General features: G+C 34.2%; 1 protein-coding gene across 8 annotated transcripts in view; it reads right to left on the bottom strand.

The window, feature by feature from the left end:
- LOC106881021 (F-box/LRR-repeat protein 20) overlaps positions 1–17,949 on the bottom strand; it is a 433,574-nt gene that overhangs the window by 45,939 nt on the left and 369,686 nt on the right. For all 8 annotated transcript variants that reach the window (XM_089349339.1, XM_052966259.2, XM_052966263.2 and 5 more), the window contains one exon: positions 10,178–10,245. In XM_089349339.1, the coding sequence (XP_089205465.1) occupies positions 10,178–10,245 (68 nt within the window). The remainder of the gene's footprint in view (positions 1–10,177; positions 10,246–17,949) is intronic.

The raw sequence follows: 17,949 nt of genomic DNA, 5'->3' as shown, positions 1-17,949 counted from the left end.
AGAGAGAGAGTGAGACACACACACACAAAGACATTATATTTCTTCTGGATTATCTACTACTATTATTACTACTACCATTACTGCAACAGTTTACCTTCCATTGTTTTCTATACATAAGGGCTGGATACCATTATTAAGATGGCAGGAAGCTTATAGAGGAAGATGTGAATACTACTTTTGTGAGAAGAACTGAGAAAATGGAAATTGTACAGTGCATGTGTGCATGTGTAAGGAAATGCATGTGCATGTGAATGAGCAAGATAGTGTTTATGTTTATAATGGTCTAAAAACCAATGCTGTTTACGTTGTGTGTAGTAAGCTAGCAAATATAACAAAGAGAAGTCTCTAATTCAATGACTGAAAGCAGTAAAAAAACAAACAAAAAAAAACTGTGTATGTGTGTTAGTGTCATTTTGTCTTGGCATTGCATAACAGTTGGAAACGAGTGCCACTGTCATACAAGTGGTGTCCTTTGTTTCCAGTCTTCCTTTGGAAACGTGTCTGGTCAAGGAGAAATGATACTTTACTTGGAAACAGATATGGGTTGGTAACAGGAAGGACATTTAGCTGTACAAGGTTTCAGTGGGTATCATTTGGACATGGGCAAGAAAGGAAAGAAGGAAAAGACAAAGAAAGAACGAAAGGAAAAGATACAGATAGGAAGGAAAGAAAGAAAAGAGAAAGAAAGGAAAAAGAGAAAGAAAGGAAAAAGAGAAAGGAAGGAAGAAAAAAGAAAAGGAAGAAAGTGAGGTATGGAGCGAGGAGGAAAGAAAAAAAAAAGAGCTGGATCAAATAAGACAAGGTAGAATAAAGTGTTCAGTTCATTAATACCTACAGCAGTAGAATTTGTGATCTACAAGCAAGAAATCCATTAGCTTATCTCCTATGACCTTCCAACTTTGGCAATACCAACTGTTTGTATACTTAGGACTATATTGTCCAAAGTTGTCTTCTTCTTTAATCCTTTCATTACTGTATTTATTTTGAGATGCTCTGTGTTTCTTTCAATTAATTTAAAATATAACAAAGTATTTAGTAAAATAACTTAGTTATCATTAAGCTAGTGTTAGGAACATAAATTATTACTAAGGTTTGGTGGAAGATTTTAATTCAAAACTTATGATAACAAGACATTTGTACTACAAAGCCAGAAACTGTTTCAGCTTGGTTGGTATTGAAAGAATTAAGATGGTGATTTTTTGGCAGGTTTGCTTACTGCTAGTAGGTGGAGAGACTAATGTTCTTTGTTGGCTCCTGGTATCAGTAAGTACCAATGGGTGATTAGTTTCAGACACCAGGGGGATGGTCGTTGTGATATTCATACCTTTCTCAATGGCATTATAACATCTTAAAGTCGTAGCCAGGAAGTCAATCATTATCATCAAAGACTTTCAAGAAGAGCTGACCACCTTTGCTTTGGCATCCAGTGTTTTGTTGTTGTTGTTTTTTGTCCCCCACCCCCACACAAGATTTTAAGTGAATTAACTAATTTAACCTTTTAGCATTTAAACAGACCATATCCAGTCCAAATATTCTACCTATTTTATGTTCAAACTGGTTAGATTCAGCCTTTTTACACCTATCCTACAATGTCATTCTAAATATTAACAATCTTAGCAAAATTTCTAAATTACATGATAATGCATGATTAAAAAAAAACAATGTGAATAAATAAGCATCACATTTGACAGAGCAATCTGAATGCTAAAGGGTTAAAGGGACATGTTAGACAGAAGATGATATTGAGGGTTTGGCATTTAAGGTGAAAGGTTGGGAGCAAGACAAGGTGGTGGATTTGTGATACTGGAAGGGAAACTGTATAAAGATATAGTGAGTAGAATTAAAGTTAGTATAAGCATTATACTTATTAATAAAGAAGACAAAGTTCCTAAAGACTTATTAGGGCCAACATTATAGAACAAGCTTGAGTAGTTTGAACGAGTCAGATTCACACTGTGGCTTCAATTTCCATTTGAAATCCTCTCATTTAGGTCAGTTATGAACTTAGAAAACGTGTGGATGTTAAAACCTCTTATTTCTCTCTCTCTCTTATAAGATATCTTGTGTTTTCTATACTAACCAACAGTAACCAACACTTAGCTGGCTATGTATATTTTATAGCCATAATTTTGGTTTTGGTAGCTTGGGATAAAAGAGAAGAGAAAATCATAATTTCAAGAATTGACAACTTATATAAAATATTGCGGAGGAAAAATTTCATATTAGCACTGGGCACAACGGAATGTAGGGAAGAAGGAGTGAGATACATCTGTAAATTTTTTTAAATTCTTATTTTCTATTTAAATATCTAAAAAAACTTTAAATATAGTACTATGATAAACTGACATTTTTACTCCAATCAAAACAACCACCTATGCTTATAGTATTCACTTAGAGTAGGGTAGTGCTGTTGTATGTAGTCACCTGTGTCTAACTAGTACCCAGAACTAAATTGTTCCAACCTGATATTATATGCATCATCATCATTAACATCATTTTAATGTCCTCTTTTCCATGCTAGCATGGGTCAAATGGAATTTTGTGGAGTTTATATTGTAGCTTTTCTATGGCCAGGAACTCTTCCTGTCACCAACACACACTGGTTTCCAAGTGAGGTAATTTTTCCTCATGGCCAGGCATGTTTTCACAGAATACCGGAAACAAAGGACACTCCTTGCATGACAGTGACACAACTACCACACATAAAGTTAAGGCAAGGGAACAGTCTCATACACACACAAACAAAGAGGTTTCTTTCAAATTTTTGTCTAGCAAGTCTTTTCTCAAGGCTTTGGTCAGTTTCAGGCTATAATAGAAGACATATGCCCAAAGTACTGAAACCATGGGATTGGGAAGCAAATTTCTTACCACTCAGCCACACCTATGCCTATGGCCACAATGAGACAATGAAAATTGTTAGTAAAAGAAAAGAGGTGATAGCTAAAAAAAAGCTTGAGAAGCATTGTTGTAATACTCCTGGTGGATATCAGTAGCTTTAGCTCTGAGAGTAGGAAAACACAAGCACAGATTTCATGTAGCATTCAATGTGACTTGGCATCTGAGCGCTTGTTATCTAAGAAAAAAAACTGTTGATGCAAACAAAGAGCAAGGAGGTGACGTTGGACTGGACTGTATGCATGGAAACTAATATAGAGAAGGATATGGAGCAGGGAGTAAAAAAGACAGGAGAGAAGGAACTAATGAAAATATGTGAAACAAAATGGAGGTGGGGGAGTCTCTTTGCTCTGCTTCCATTTCTCAAATTTTCCATCAGATTAAAAGAAAAATCTCTTCTGTTAATTTCTTCAGCTGACATTAACTAAGAAACAATAGAGTCTCATTGAGAATGATCAAGCAAAGCTTTATAGATGCAATAATTAACATTAATTAAGGAAGACTGTAAGGTTCAGGGTAATTAAATAAGAACAATTGGCCTTCATTTAGTTGAAGACACATTTATTATATGGCACCAGGAATGAATGAAGTCTAATGGCCCTATTTCAATCAACTCAGCACAAGGCAACTAGAACTGTGAGAAATAAACACATACAAAAGAAATGTAATCAACATTTAAACATAGAATCTATGACAATATCTGAAACATGCTAGAAGAAAAACCACCTGGAAGACAGTTCTCTGCTAGTCATGGGTATATGACAATATGTGATAATAAGTTTGCTTCCAAAACATACAGTTTCAAGTTCAGATCCACTCAACGGCAGCTTTGGCAAGTGTCGTCTTCTACAGCCTTGGGCCAACCAAAGTCTTGTGAGTGGATTCAGTAGACAGAAACTGAAAGAAGTCCATCGTGTGCATGAGGCATGAGTGTATGCACGTGTGTGTGTGTGTGTGCACAAGTGTCTTTGTCCCCCACCACAGCATAACAACTGGTGTTGGTTTGTTTATGTATGCTTGATTTACTGGTTTGGTAAAAAGAGATTGATATAAGTACGGGGCTTAGAAACTATCAGTACTGGGGTTGATTTGTTTGATTAAAGATCACATATATATATATATATATATATATATATATATATATTCCCTCTGAAGAGATTACATTCATAAATATGAATTCAATATTTAATTAATTTCACTGTGTATAATTGAAACAGCTGTACGGGATAATGATCGATTTGTTGCTGGTAATAAACTCCTCCGAAATCTCTATTTTACATACAAACCTATTATCTTAAGGAAATCAATTTCCCCCAAAATATTAGGCATTGAACCAGTATTTCCTTGGATGACACCATCCCTTCATGAGGCTATCATAAGCTCTATCTGAATTATATATATATATATATATATATATATATATATATATATATATATATATATATATATATATATATATATATATACATACATGTATATACTTTTACTTTTTTGTCATTTTGATTGTGTCCATGCTGGATCACCACCTTTTAGTCAAAGAAATCAACCCCTTGACTTATTCTTTGTAAGCCTGGAACTTAACATAAACACACCAAGATTAGTTGTCAAACGATGGTGGAGAGACAAACACAAATATATATATATATATATATATATATATATATGCAGGGGTTGGACAAAACAATGGAAACACCTTAAAATTTCAAGCAAATTTATTTTCATATGGGGGTAGAGATGCCTTTGGCAGTAATTACAGCTTGAATTCTATGAGGTATAGACTCGTACAAAGTTTGAATTATTTCCAAAGGAATTTTTGTCCATTCTTCAGCTAAAACAATCTCCTTACTTCTTTTTCTAAAATGCACCATAAATGTTCAATAACATTAAGATCTGGGAACTGTGGTGGCCAGATAAGATGTTTAACTTCACTAGAATGTTCCCCGTGCCATTCACTAACAACTTTAGCTGTGTGAATTGGTGCATTATCATCCTGAAAGATTGTGTTTCCTTCCGGAAACAGTTCCACAACCATAGGATGAATTTGATCAGATAAAATGCTTAAATAATCTTGACTAGTAATTCTGCCATGAAGGGAAACCATTGGACCAGCGGACTTCCAAGATACAGCCCCACCCCCCACCCCCTCAGATCATCATAGATCCTCCTCCATGTTTAACAATTGGAAGAAGGTAGCCTGGGTTAAATGCTTCTTTAATCAAACAAATACATTTATATGTATCATCCTTATGTACAACCATTTTCTATGGTCAGATATGTTGGGTGAGTTCTCACAGTCAGAGTCAATTCTTAACAGAAGTTATTGCATTCCTAGATAGATCAGAGAACCAAATCTCACTCATGCGTTACACTTCTGGCATGGCTTTTATGGTTTGATTATCTTCACAACAGCAACTAGCTTACAGAGTGTGCTGGGGACATTTCCTCATGTCAGCAGCACTACAAAGTGTGTCATGTCCTTGATGTCACTGAAGTGTCTATTCTATGATGTCTTTCTACTCTCTGTAGTTTAATGTTACTTTCAAAGTAAACATGACTAAAACTGAGGAAAATGACAGAAAGAGAGAGAGAGAGAGAGAGAGAGAATGAAAGGATACATCACAAACACACACACACACACTTCCATAGTGCCAAACTCTAATGTTCTTGATGAGCCAGCCCTATGTCCTACTTTCAATTCCCAGTTGTAATTGTTTACATTTTACTAACATCTTTGAGAAAGGCATGATGGTCACATAGTTGCAAGCATTCTCTTCTACAAACTGGGGCTCTGCATCAGCATCATCATCTTCATAATTTTTATGACCATACTGGGCTTCCAATTTCTGCGTTCATCTCTTTTATGATGTTCAACATCCTAAGAGCATCCTTACTACTCTACCAAATTATCCTACATCCTTATGCACCTTGAAATACTTTGTTATCCAATAATCACATACTCATACCATAGCAGTCTTCCTTTTTGGGGGAGGATATGGTTTTGGCTCTTGACACTGAGCTCTTCTCTCAGCCCAATTATGTTCAGTTGCTCATGCATGCATTACACATCCAAAACCTTTTCCATCTCATTTCTCTTCAGCCATCATATATCCTCCACATTCAGCATCAATATTTCTCAAATATAGTTTCACACTTTAGAGAGAAACCCTTTGTTATCAACAGAAGTAAGATTCCTTGCTGATTTGGACACTTAAGTAACAGAAGCCAGCAACTACTTCTAATATACCTTATTATGAGCAAATAAGAATTTATTTCATGTCAGCTATTACTGCTAGTTGTGTCCATGCAAGTATTATATATGAAATCCTTCACTTTTGTCCCTTTGTAATAGACATCACTGAACCCTTTCGTGAACCCATTGGTTAAACTGGGTACACCCTGAAAAGTTGATTTCTGCTCTAAAATTGAGCATGGTCACCTCCCAGTAGTTATTAGTATTTTCTTTTCTTTTCGACAGGCTTAAACTTTTATGTTTATGCAGAAAATCAATATTACTCAACAACCCATCTAGTTTCACCGTAAAGATTGGTAATCCTTTTGAGAAATCTGGGAGTTGGAAGTTAGATAATGTGTCAATGTAAAGACAACTTTAACAGACTGTTACTTTATTTTGGTTGTTTTTGCTTTTACTCACACCTAGATCAATAAAATATATATTTAAAAAAACCCATTCAAAAGAGAAGGTTGAATGTCAGTTTCAATATATCAAATTTGAGAACACAAACTAAGTTGACTACTAAATTATGGCTTGGTTCAACGTTGACTGAAACTACTGAACAAAAAGGTTGACCAACAACATCCTACTAATTATAAAACAATTTTAATGTCCTGTTATCCAATCTAGTGTGAGTCAGCATATGAAATTGCAGTAATTCTCAAATACTGAGTAAAATATATATTTCACAAAAAAACAGAAACATCAAAACTATAGAGAATAAAGAAGTTTCACTAAATGGTTTTGCTTAAATAGCTGCTTCCTTCCATCTTCTCCTGTGAGAAAAAAAAAACATACATACAATCTCTTTACACTGTAGTTGTAGTATAAAGTCTAGTAAACATTTAGATTGGTCTGAACAAAATAAGAGTAGTACCTATTAAATTGTATACAACACAATCTTCAAAGAAAGGTCTGGAAGTCTGATTCTTAAGTCAATGGGTGCTTAACAGTCGCATGCTCTTAATTATTCTGCTTAGTATATTATGGTGTTTGGACACCAGAAATAGTCATGATAAAAGAATGGTAGATGGGAAGCTTTTATGGTGATTAGTTCAGTATTTTTACTTTCATGAATTAAAAATCCTACTGAAGTCTTTTTTTTTTTTTTTTTGATTAAAATTTTTTTCTTGATAGAGGAAGGAGGGTAGATTTGCAGAACACCAGGCACAATTTTCACAGTTTAGTTGTATCTCTTTATATTCTGGGTTCAAATTCCACTAAGTTCTACTTTGCCACCCATCCTCATGAGGATGATAAAATATGATCAATATGATCAACTATTCCCTCCTCTAAATTCTGTAGCCATCTACCTCAGAGGGAGAGAAGGAGAGGCACCCATGGTCTTTGTTACTTCTTCCAGATTGATAAAATTAATATAATTTTGTTGGCAATCAACACAACTGGCTACAACCTCTACTCTATAAGATTGATCATGTACATAGGCACAAGACCATACATTTTTAGAGCAGCAGAAATAGTTAATCAAACTGACTTTAGTATATTATTAATATTTACTCAGATGGATCAAAAATAAAGTCAACTCTGTTACAATTTGAATTCAGAACATAAAGTGATGAAATTAAATATTGTAAGACTTTCATACAGTTTAATATTCTACTTCACCTTCCACCCTGCTCCACTCCACTACCTTCTCACTGTCTTTGACCTTTTCCTCAATCAAGCGGAATCAATATTAACAGGAGAACTATAGTGCAGGATAAGATACAAGCAGCTGACCACACTGAGTTGTTGAATTTTAGTCAACTAAGTTCCCCCACTAATGCTCTTCAGAAAATAATGAATGCCACATAACTCAATACCTTTTTTATGTAGCCTTGGGTAATAATGGGGTGGGGAATCAATATTACATTACGATTTTGTTTTGAGATTTTTTTTCTTTTTTTTTTGGAAACATCAATAGAAAAAAAAAAAAAAGCAAATATGTATGCCTTTATGGGTAAAATGGTTATTCACATATGGACGTTTATGGACAAATTAACAGTTAGAATTAGTTGAAATTGCTAGTGATGTAGTAATGAGAAAAGAACATAAGATATACAGGAAATAAACAAATGGTACACAGCATAACTGGCTTATACTTTATCTATTGTCACCACTAAAGTAAGAAAAGAAAAATAAAGATATTAAATGAGCAACAGCTATCACTGTAAAGACACAGCCTTTATTTAGTCACTGTTGATAAAATTAGATTAGCTATAAAAGCTGTATGCATACACTTTCATTTATGCAAAAAGCTCCAAATATGTTATTCCATAGTTATAAAATGAAACATATGCTGTTAAGTGAAATTTTTTCATTTTATTTTTTATTATCATAAAATACATTTGTCTAGTATAACTTAATGCAAGTTTATCTTCCATGTAGCATCTGATGCTGAGTATTAGATATTTCTATCACATTACAAGAGACTCCCTGGCTTCCAACAAAAGCAAATCTAGATAAACGAAAAACAAATTCCCTGACTATTGACAATTCAGAACAGCTTTGCTGGTGGAGTCCTTTGAGGGAAGTAGAATGAAGTTTCAGTTCCACAAATACTGTAATCTGTTACACTTTACACCCATAAACATGCACACAAGCAAAGAATAATAATAGGAGGCAGGTGTTGCTGTGTGGTTCAGAAGTTTGTTTCACAACCTCATTGCTTCAAGTTCACTCTTAGAGAACTGTCACCACTATAGCTTTGGGTTAACTATTACACTATGTGAGGGAGCATGACTCAGTGGTTAGAGCATCAGGCTCAAAATCATGTGGTAGTGAGTTTGATTCCTGGGTCAGGTTATGTGTTGTGTTCTTGAGCAAGACACTTTATTTCACATTATTCTAGTTCACTCAGCTGTAGAAATGAGTTGCAGCATCGCTGGTGTCAAGCTGTATCGACCTTTGCCTTTCCCTTGGACAAAATAGGTGGCATGGAAAGGGGGGGGTTGGTATGCATGGGCAATTGCTGGTCTTCCATAAACAATGTTACCTGGACTTGTGCTTCGGAAGGGAACTTTCTAGGTGCAATCCCATGGTCATTCATGACTGAAAGGGGTCTTTACCCTTTTAACTATTACACTGTGGAAGAAATTTAGTACACAAAAAACTGTGGTGGCCCATTGAACACAAGTATGTGTTTATATCAGTATAGTGTAAGAATTGGTACATTTGAACAAAAATGTTCTGTAGTATTTAAGTTAACAGAATTTCCTCCTTTAATACCAATGCCTATTTTGCATTTATTATCTTACAACAATGTAAGAAACACCAGACAATAAGAACTCTTTCCAGCAAGAAAAGATACATTTTCCAGACTGATGTTTTAACTAACAATGAAATAATATTTATGCACATTATCAACCTCTAAAGCCATACTATGAAAACAAAGATGAAAAGGAAAGAAAAAAAGACTTATAACAATAGCCCACACATAATCATATATGTCAGTATATTTCAGGTTTCTAATCTAGAAAGAGGAACATGACATATGAAACAGAAGCTTTAGGGTTCTGTTGCTGCATAGTTATTCTGATATTACTCAATAACAACAAGACTCTAGGTGCAGGCAGGATTGTGTGGTTGAGACGTTTGCTTCCCAATGAAGTGGTTCTGGGTTCAGTTTCACTGTGTGGTACTTCGCATCAATGTCATCTACTATAGCCTTAGGATGACCAAAGTCTCATGGGTGGATTTGGTAGGCAGAAACTGAAAGAAGCTAAGTGTGTGTATGTGTGAATGAGAGAGAGAGTTTGTGTTCCTTTGCTGTGACATGGAGCATTAGTGGTAAATGAGTGTCACTTCCATACATGTAGTATCATTTATTTCATATCTTCCTTGAAAACATGCCTGGCCATAGAGTGATATTTCCTTACTTGGAAACAGGTAAGGGCTGATGACAGGGAAGACATCCTGCTTTAGAAAATCTGTTTTGCCATATTCCATCTGACCCATGCAAGAATGGGAAAGTAACAATGATTTTGGCGACAATTAACAACACTAGCATTCAAATCAGAAGAAAAGGAAATTATTATTCCATTGACTCACCTCAATAACAACTCTTTCGGTAATTTTCGGTTAATCAATGCATCATCTTCACTGACAGACTGGGAGACCTAGAAAACATAAAAAGAAAACAGGAAGTTAAATCTTTAAACAGGAAGTGAGAAGTACCTAAATACTAAGTACAGTAAGTTATGTACAATGGTTTCAAATATGAGCAGTTTTAATTTGGTTTTTGTTTTTCTTTCTTCTTTCATTGCAAAGGAAATTTCATGACCTATCAGCTAAATTCATTTTCAGTAAATATCAATCTCTCTATTTGACAAATGTAGTCCTCGATAGACAAAAAAGACCGAAGGTTACAGCAAGAATGCAGTAGCTCAGTCACAAATGGTTTGAGGGTTAAACAACTATACATTTTTCCAGGTAGCAGATCTTGAATTGGAGGGTAAAACAATAAAAGTTTGTCATCAGTCACAGCTTCAAACTAGCTGTGACTAAGCTAACTTAATCCTGCTTTGACTTTTCAGCTATGGCCATTGGTGTCTTTTGTCTATCACGGACTACATTTGTTAATAGACACACACACACACACACACACACACACACACACACACAGTGAAGCAATTAGACAAACAGAGAGGCAAACATAAACACTAATAAAGCACATCCATACTCAACAGAGTACACCATAACCAGCCTTAGTGAGATATTTTTCAGCAAAAGTAAATACAAAAAGGCAGTGCCCTCACATGGGCACAGTCCAATAGCTGAAGTCAGTATAAGTACATATCTATAATAATAGTGAAATTTTGTCTGTCCATCTGGGACCCCTGTATCTCAGCCCACATTTGCCCTACATAGATATATTATACCGTTTTGGAATCAGGATAAACCTGGGATTGAAAATCTGCCCTTCATTTGGTTCTTGAACATCCAACATTGGGATCTGGCTTAAAAGCATTTGGGTTGGTATTTGTAGCAGTTGGCTGATTCATGCCGTTTTAGTGGCATTTGTCAATGTCAGAGATCAAGAGGGAGATAAATGACATTCACTTTATTAATTTTATGTCAAGATAAGAACTTTGGGACAAATTGGTCAACAGCTGGAATTCAACTTGGGACTTGAACAATAGAATGATTGCATTACAGAATAAATTCTTATCTGTTCTTAACCTCTGATCAAGTACCACCAGGGCATGTAGTCATTATAAATGTATTATAGTGATGTTATTTAGGTCTCTTTAGGTTTGGGCTACTGGCCCAATTAGCACTCTGCAGGAGTTACCTTAAAAGTTTGCACAGAGTGTGGCTTTTAAGCTAGTATAAAATATTTTCTTATATGCAAGCACATCACTGTCAAAATACTGTCTTTAATGATAGTGTGTTGCTAGTAATTATGCATGAATTTAATATGGATTTACACTAATTCTAAAATTCTAAACTATTTAACATCTTCATGGAACAACTAAAATACAACTTCAAAATAGATGAATCCATTTTAGCTTCAGTACATACTCTCAATACTGGTTGAAAATAATGACATAGCAGTTTAGAATTGGCAATTAGGTTAAAAGAAAATCAAATACCAGTGTGTAGAGTAACTGTTGATAGGGAAATGTTAATCTTGTGGACATTTTGTAAGTGCTGCCAGTCTACACTGTAAAGTGGTTGGCAATAGGAAGGGTATCAAATTATAAATCAATGCCAAAAAAGCATGAACTAATGGAGATATTGACTCTATGTATCTCATTGTAGGCAAATCAGCTGGAAGAATAGATACTCTGAATAAAACCAGTAATATAACCAGCAAGGTAGCAAGGACTAATCTTTTTTCCATATAACAATGGTATAATAAAATGCATTCAGTCTATGTCACAAAGTTGTTGGTAACAGGAAAGGCTTCTGGCTGCAATGATCATGCCATACACAATAAAGATAGCTGGATTTCTGTTTCTGTCAGATCAAGAGGTATTGCAATGAGCAAAAAAAAAAAAAAAGGAGACTGATCAACCAATGTCAGCATGGAAGAAGGGGGTACAAAATCATGGTGATGATACCATAATGCAAATGAGTTAAATTTATGTCATTTGATGCATTTAAATACTTAATCTAGTATCATGCAGTTTTTAAAGATTCAACCCATTTCAGCATTGTACTAATGAGCAGTAATCACACAGATACAACAGTATAATGACGGTTGTCTATTTAATTTTTGAGGTGTGTGTGTGTGTGTGTGTATATACTTTGATTTTAAAATAATTTTTGCAATTAAAACTAAAAGAAAAATACAGAAAATCACTAAAACAAGTTTAAATGTATATTTTGTATAAGAATTAACTTGTGTGATATTTTATTTGATTCCACCCCACTCTTCCACATTACTTCATTAGCTAGACTCTAAAGAGATATGTTGGTTACAATGTCTAAAATGCTTAATCAACTGCAGAACCATACTTAAGCAAATGTAAAAAAAAGTTTAATCAAAAAGATTGTATAATGATCTATGGTAAGATAGTTTACTTGCTTCTTATAATTTAGTTGGGAAATACCAGTTGAGTGTCAAGTAGTTTGTATTAATAATGACTTCTTGCACTGACACAAGACCACTAATTGATAGGAAAATGATGTAAGCAGTTAACCTGGTACAAGATTAATATTTTGCATCTACCCAAGTCCTTACAAAAAAAAAAATAGTCTAAAAAAAATTAAAAGGTAAAGTGAGCCCCTACTGAATTCAAAGGAGTGAAACTAAATACTGTTAAGTATTTAAATGTTAGTCCCAGGGATCTACTCTGTCATTCCACTATTTTCACAAAGCATCTAACTGAAATATCATTTCAACCAAAGGGTTTCATCCTTAGTCACTAACCAATAATGATGCAAGTTTCAAATTGATTAATCTAACACCAAACAGTCAATCAATTTCCCAGTCTAACAAAATTTGAAAATCTTCAGACACTGCCCTTCTTTCTTAGACAAGTATACATGTGTGTGTGTGCGCACGCATGTTGCGTACCTGGTTAAATAAATATACAAATATACGAGAATTTTTAAAGAATGGATTTCAATTCACATTATTTTAAAAAGAAGACTGAAAGCAAAATTGCAATTTGGTGAAATCATTTGAATTTTTAAAGTAATGAGAAGAATGAAGGCAATGCAAATTTAATTTTAAAAAAGGGGAAGAATAATTGATACTCTAATTTTAAATGGTATATGCGTATCTGCATCTGTATGTATGCTCTGATGTGTATGTGTTACATCCGTCTGTGTATATTTATATGTATGTGCGTGCACTTCTCTAGTTATCAATGTCTGAACAGATCTGAATGTGTAAATATGTGATGATGTCTGTGTGCATGTGATGTTTACATATGTTTGCATGTGCAGCAGTGTGATGATGTAAATGAAACAAAATACATATAAAAAAAAAACTTCAATTGATTTATAGTTTGGACCACTAATACAATTTACTGGAGAAATTTAATTTCCTTCAAATAACCCAAGGTTAACAACCTGTAATAACAGTCTTCACTCTCCAGCTTTACCAACTCGAAGGAATCGTTCAACAAAAAGCAGGATGAAGCCTTCTTAGCAAACAACAGGAACAAACAACCACAAAACCAGCATAAGAAAAAAACATGGGTTGGAGGTATCATAAATTTAAATAAGAATTATAACATAATGACATTCTAAATAATCAAATCCTTATATAGAAAAAGTAAAATATTAAAAATGCATCAATCTAAAATCAAAGTAAGATGGAATTAAAACCTAGAGGTGTCTAATTCACTATGATTTTACATCAATACTTTTCAAAGAATGCAGTAAACATTGATTGCATATCTCATATTCTTGCTATTCAAACGTTGAGTAAAAGCTAAATTCATTGTCATTACTTAGCTACATAAGCAGATTTTGAAAAACACACTACACCACAAAGTAGATATTTCTAAGCTAATTTTTCATTTGCTTAAGTTCTCATAATGAAAACCATCTGTGACTGTGTTGAAGTATTAAAAAAAAATATTGATACTTCATTATCTACAAATTAAACACTAATTTTTACTAATAAGACATGTGCCAGTGCCAATGCAATAAAAAAAGCACCTGTGCTGGTGCCTCATAAAAATTACCTGTGCTGGTGCCACATAAAAATTACCTGTGCCAGTACCACGTAAAAAGCACCCAACACATTCTGTAAAGTGGTTGGTGTTAAGAAGAGCATCCAGCTGTAGAAATCATGCCAAATCAGACTGCAACTAATCCAGCTCCCTATCATGCTAGCTCTGGTTAAACCATCTGACCCATGCCATCATAGAAAACAGATGTTAAATAATAATGATGATGATGAAGAAGAAGAAGAAACTTCATCCAAAACAAGATTTCATAATAAGAAATATAAATTGTCTATGTAAATACAGAATATATTAGAGAAATAGGTGCAGTAGTGGCTGTGTGGTAAGAAGCTTGCTTCTCAACCACATGGTTCCAGGTTGAGTCCCACTGCATGGCACCTTGGGCTAGTGTCTTCTACTGTAGCCTCGGGATGATCAAAGCCTTGTGAGTGGATTTGGAAGACAGAAGGTGAAAGAAGCTTGTCATATATGTATATCGCTTGACAAGTAACGTTGATGTGTTTATGTCCCCGAAACTTAGCAATTCAGTAAAAGAGACTTCTTTTTTTTTTTTTCTATGGTCTCTGTACTAAGTTGATGAAACTTTTTTCTTTACAATGATGAGATAGTGATGACGGTATAAAAGCTACAATCATATGTAAGACAAATATCATTACAGACAATACCAAGATGAAAGAAAATGAGAGCATCCATTCGGGATTACATCATTAAATATGCTACTAATTCAAACACACACAAACACAAAAGTGAGGTTATTCTTGTTCTCCATCAAGTGTCCACTAAATATCAATGAAACCAATACCCATTCACTGTTTTGTAAGTGAAACTTATCTTCACTTCCTCTGCCCCAACTAACCATATGAACTGATTTAAAGAAATCTGAAAAGCCCATATTCAAGTACACACACACACAGATAGTTTTGTTGCTACTCTGAGTTTTGTGTTACCATTGATTACACAATTATATAAAAAGAAAATACACCCCAGTGAGAATGCCAGGCACATTTGGGCTTTTTGGACCTTTTTGTTGACACATACTCACAACTAACTACATGCTTGAATGAAAATTCACCACTTTTTATATAGAACTGTAAATAAAACATTTACTGATGTTGCAAGTAGCCCCCTTCCTGAATAAAAATCCAGTCCAGGCAACTGAGGTAACATTAAATTAAAATAGCAACTTATGCATCATACTTAATGTATACACATTGTGGTATTTGTCCTTAGATAACATCTCTTATGGATGTGCTGTATTAAAAACACAACAAATATTGGAGGGAGACTGTCCATAAGAGATCTTATCTCAGGACAGATACCACAGAGACTTGTCTATCAACACACTGAATTGTGTTTCAAGATGGATATCATTACAATCCTGAAGTAAAAGTCAGTCAGTCTTCTTTCTTTCTTCTTTTCTTTCTTTCTTTCTTCCTTCCTTCCTTTCTTTCTTCTTTCCTTTCAACAAATATGAGCAGAAGAATAACCCATTAAATTAACCAATCTGAGAGTAGTGACATTAATGTTAGGTATGGTATTCATCATAAATTCAATAATAATCTCCTACAACAAGCCTACATCTGTACACATCAAGTGGTAAACATATATATGCACATACATACGTGGAAATGAGGATATATTAGCCAACACAGCTCTTTCAAATCTACAGCTAATTGTCAACCAAACAACAAATGCCTACCCTTCTTCGACATTCTCTTTAATATATTCATTATTGGAAATTTTTATTAAAGAAAAGAATTATAAAAATAACAAGAACAAAATGAAAGATATTTGATTCCATATTTTTAAAAAATGTAGATTTGCTGTAAATACCCCAGGATATTTTCTTAATCATGTGTAAGATAAATGCTTAAACTGACAGGAATATAATATTCTGGAATAAACCAATACCAAAATCTTCCCAAGTTGTCATGCAACAGAGCAATGCAGAAAACTGGGGAGAAAAAAGAACGCCACAATGCAAGTACAGGAATATTTTCTTCAAAAGACAAGTTTAGTTCAAATAAATGCATTGAAGCATGCAAGACACATTTTATCTTTAAAGGCAGAAACCGTTTTTTCCCCAACTTCACTTTCTTTAATTTAGCATTCGTTTTTATTTATTTATTTGTTTGCATATTCCAACAGATTTAGAGAGGAAAATTCTGTTTATCTACATAAATAGTACCTCTGCTGCCATTGCATGTATTACAATGCAGAGTTGTAAGGATTTGGTATGCAAGACTCCATACTGTGTCTCCTCCATACCCAGGAGTAACTGGTTTACTTTACTTCCTGCTAGGGGAAAGCCTAAGTATCACAATTTCTATTTCTCCAGCTGATGTTAAGTGTGTTTCATTGTTTAAATTTCTGGTTGCTTAAATTTTGAATTTCTAACTTCAGTGAAGCTGGTATCACCAGGAATCCCACTTTTGTAGATGACCCTTTGAGGAGTTTCTCTAATGAAAATGGTTAGTCACTTAATTTGAATATTAAACAGTGAAGTACAAACAAATCATATGCAGGAAATTCTATGATTCCTAATAACAACATAAGAAATAGCAGCCAAATCTTTTAAACCACACCTTAATCTGTAAAAACTAAAGGATGTGCCATAATGGTTAATGTAAACTTAGACACACTATTTCAGATGATATAGTCATAACTGGGACATCTTTGCTTATTTGTCTGCTCAATCATTACTAAACTCGGCTAAATAACTGAGATAATAACAGATTATTCTGATTACAAATAGACAGAAAATGCAGAAGATGTGTAAAAGTTGGGGAGAAATAAAACAATGATATTCTGCTGGATGTGTACAGTTAATGTGCATGAACAACAAGGAATAGATGAGCTGAGAGATAAACTGTAAGAGAAATCAGATATACTGTGCAAGAGAGAAAGACAACTGCATTGGCATGGGAATGTAATGTGTATAGATAAAAGATGGCTAAAGAAGGTCAGGAGATCTAAGTGGGAAGAAGCTGTGGAAGAAGAAGACCAAGGAAGACATAGGCAAAAGTGGTGAAAGATGGTCTCAGAGTGTTCAACCTTAGAAAGTAAATGACAAAGGAATGCAAGAAATGATGAAATACTGTATTAAAAAGGACCTGTGCACTCATAGAAGCAAGAAAGGGAATGTAGTAGTAATGATGACAATGACGGCGATAATGATGATAACCATGATAATGACTTCAATAAGCTGCTTCTAAACCTCTACCCACATCTGAATTAACATCAACTGATTTCATCTCTTTTTATTTTCATCTATAATTCACCCTTCTTCTCTGCTTTGTTCCACAAATTACTTTTCCATTGCAGTTATTTTCCACCTATCTTTTTTTCATTTGTATTCATACAAGTCCAGTAATAAAACTGATAATAATAACCCAGTAATGTAATGCTGGGTACTACAATTTTAAGAAAGACTTTCCTAGTACTTCTGGCAATATAAATAAGAGGGTCTGGTGCCAAGGAAGGTCATTGAGCAATAACAGAGCTTGGTGCCAGAAATGTCATCATGCAATTAAAGCAAAAATTACTGTAAAATGAAATATCCAGTCAACCAATACAAGAATGCCACTATAATTCTACAAAGGAGTAAACTGAAGTAGAAAAAACAAAACAAACTAAATATAAACTGCTATTTTTTGTTCTCCACGGACAACAATT

This window comes from Octopus bimaculoides, chromosome 3 (genome assembly GCF_046866305.1).
Source record: "Octopus bimaculoides isolate indiv1 chromosome 3, ASM4686630v1, whole genome shotgun sequence".
NCBI lineage: Eukaryota > Metazoa > Mollusca > Cephalopoda > Octopoda > Octopodidae > Octopus > Octopus bimaculoides.
This window is presented reverse-complemented; position numbering and strand designations above follow the sequence as displayed.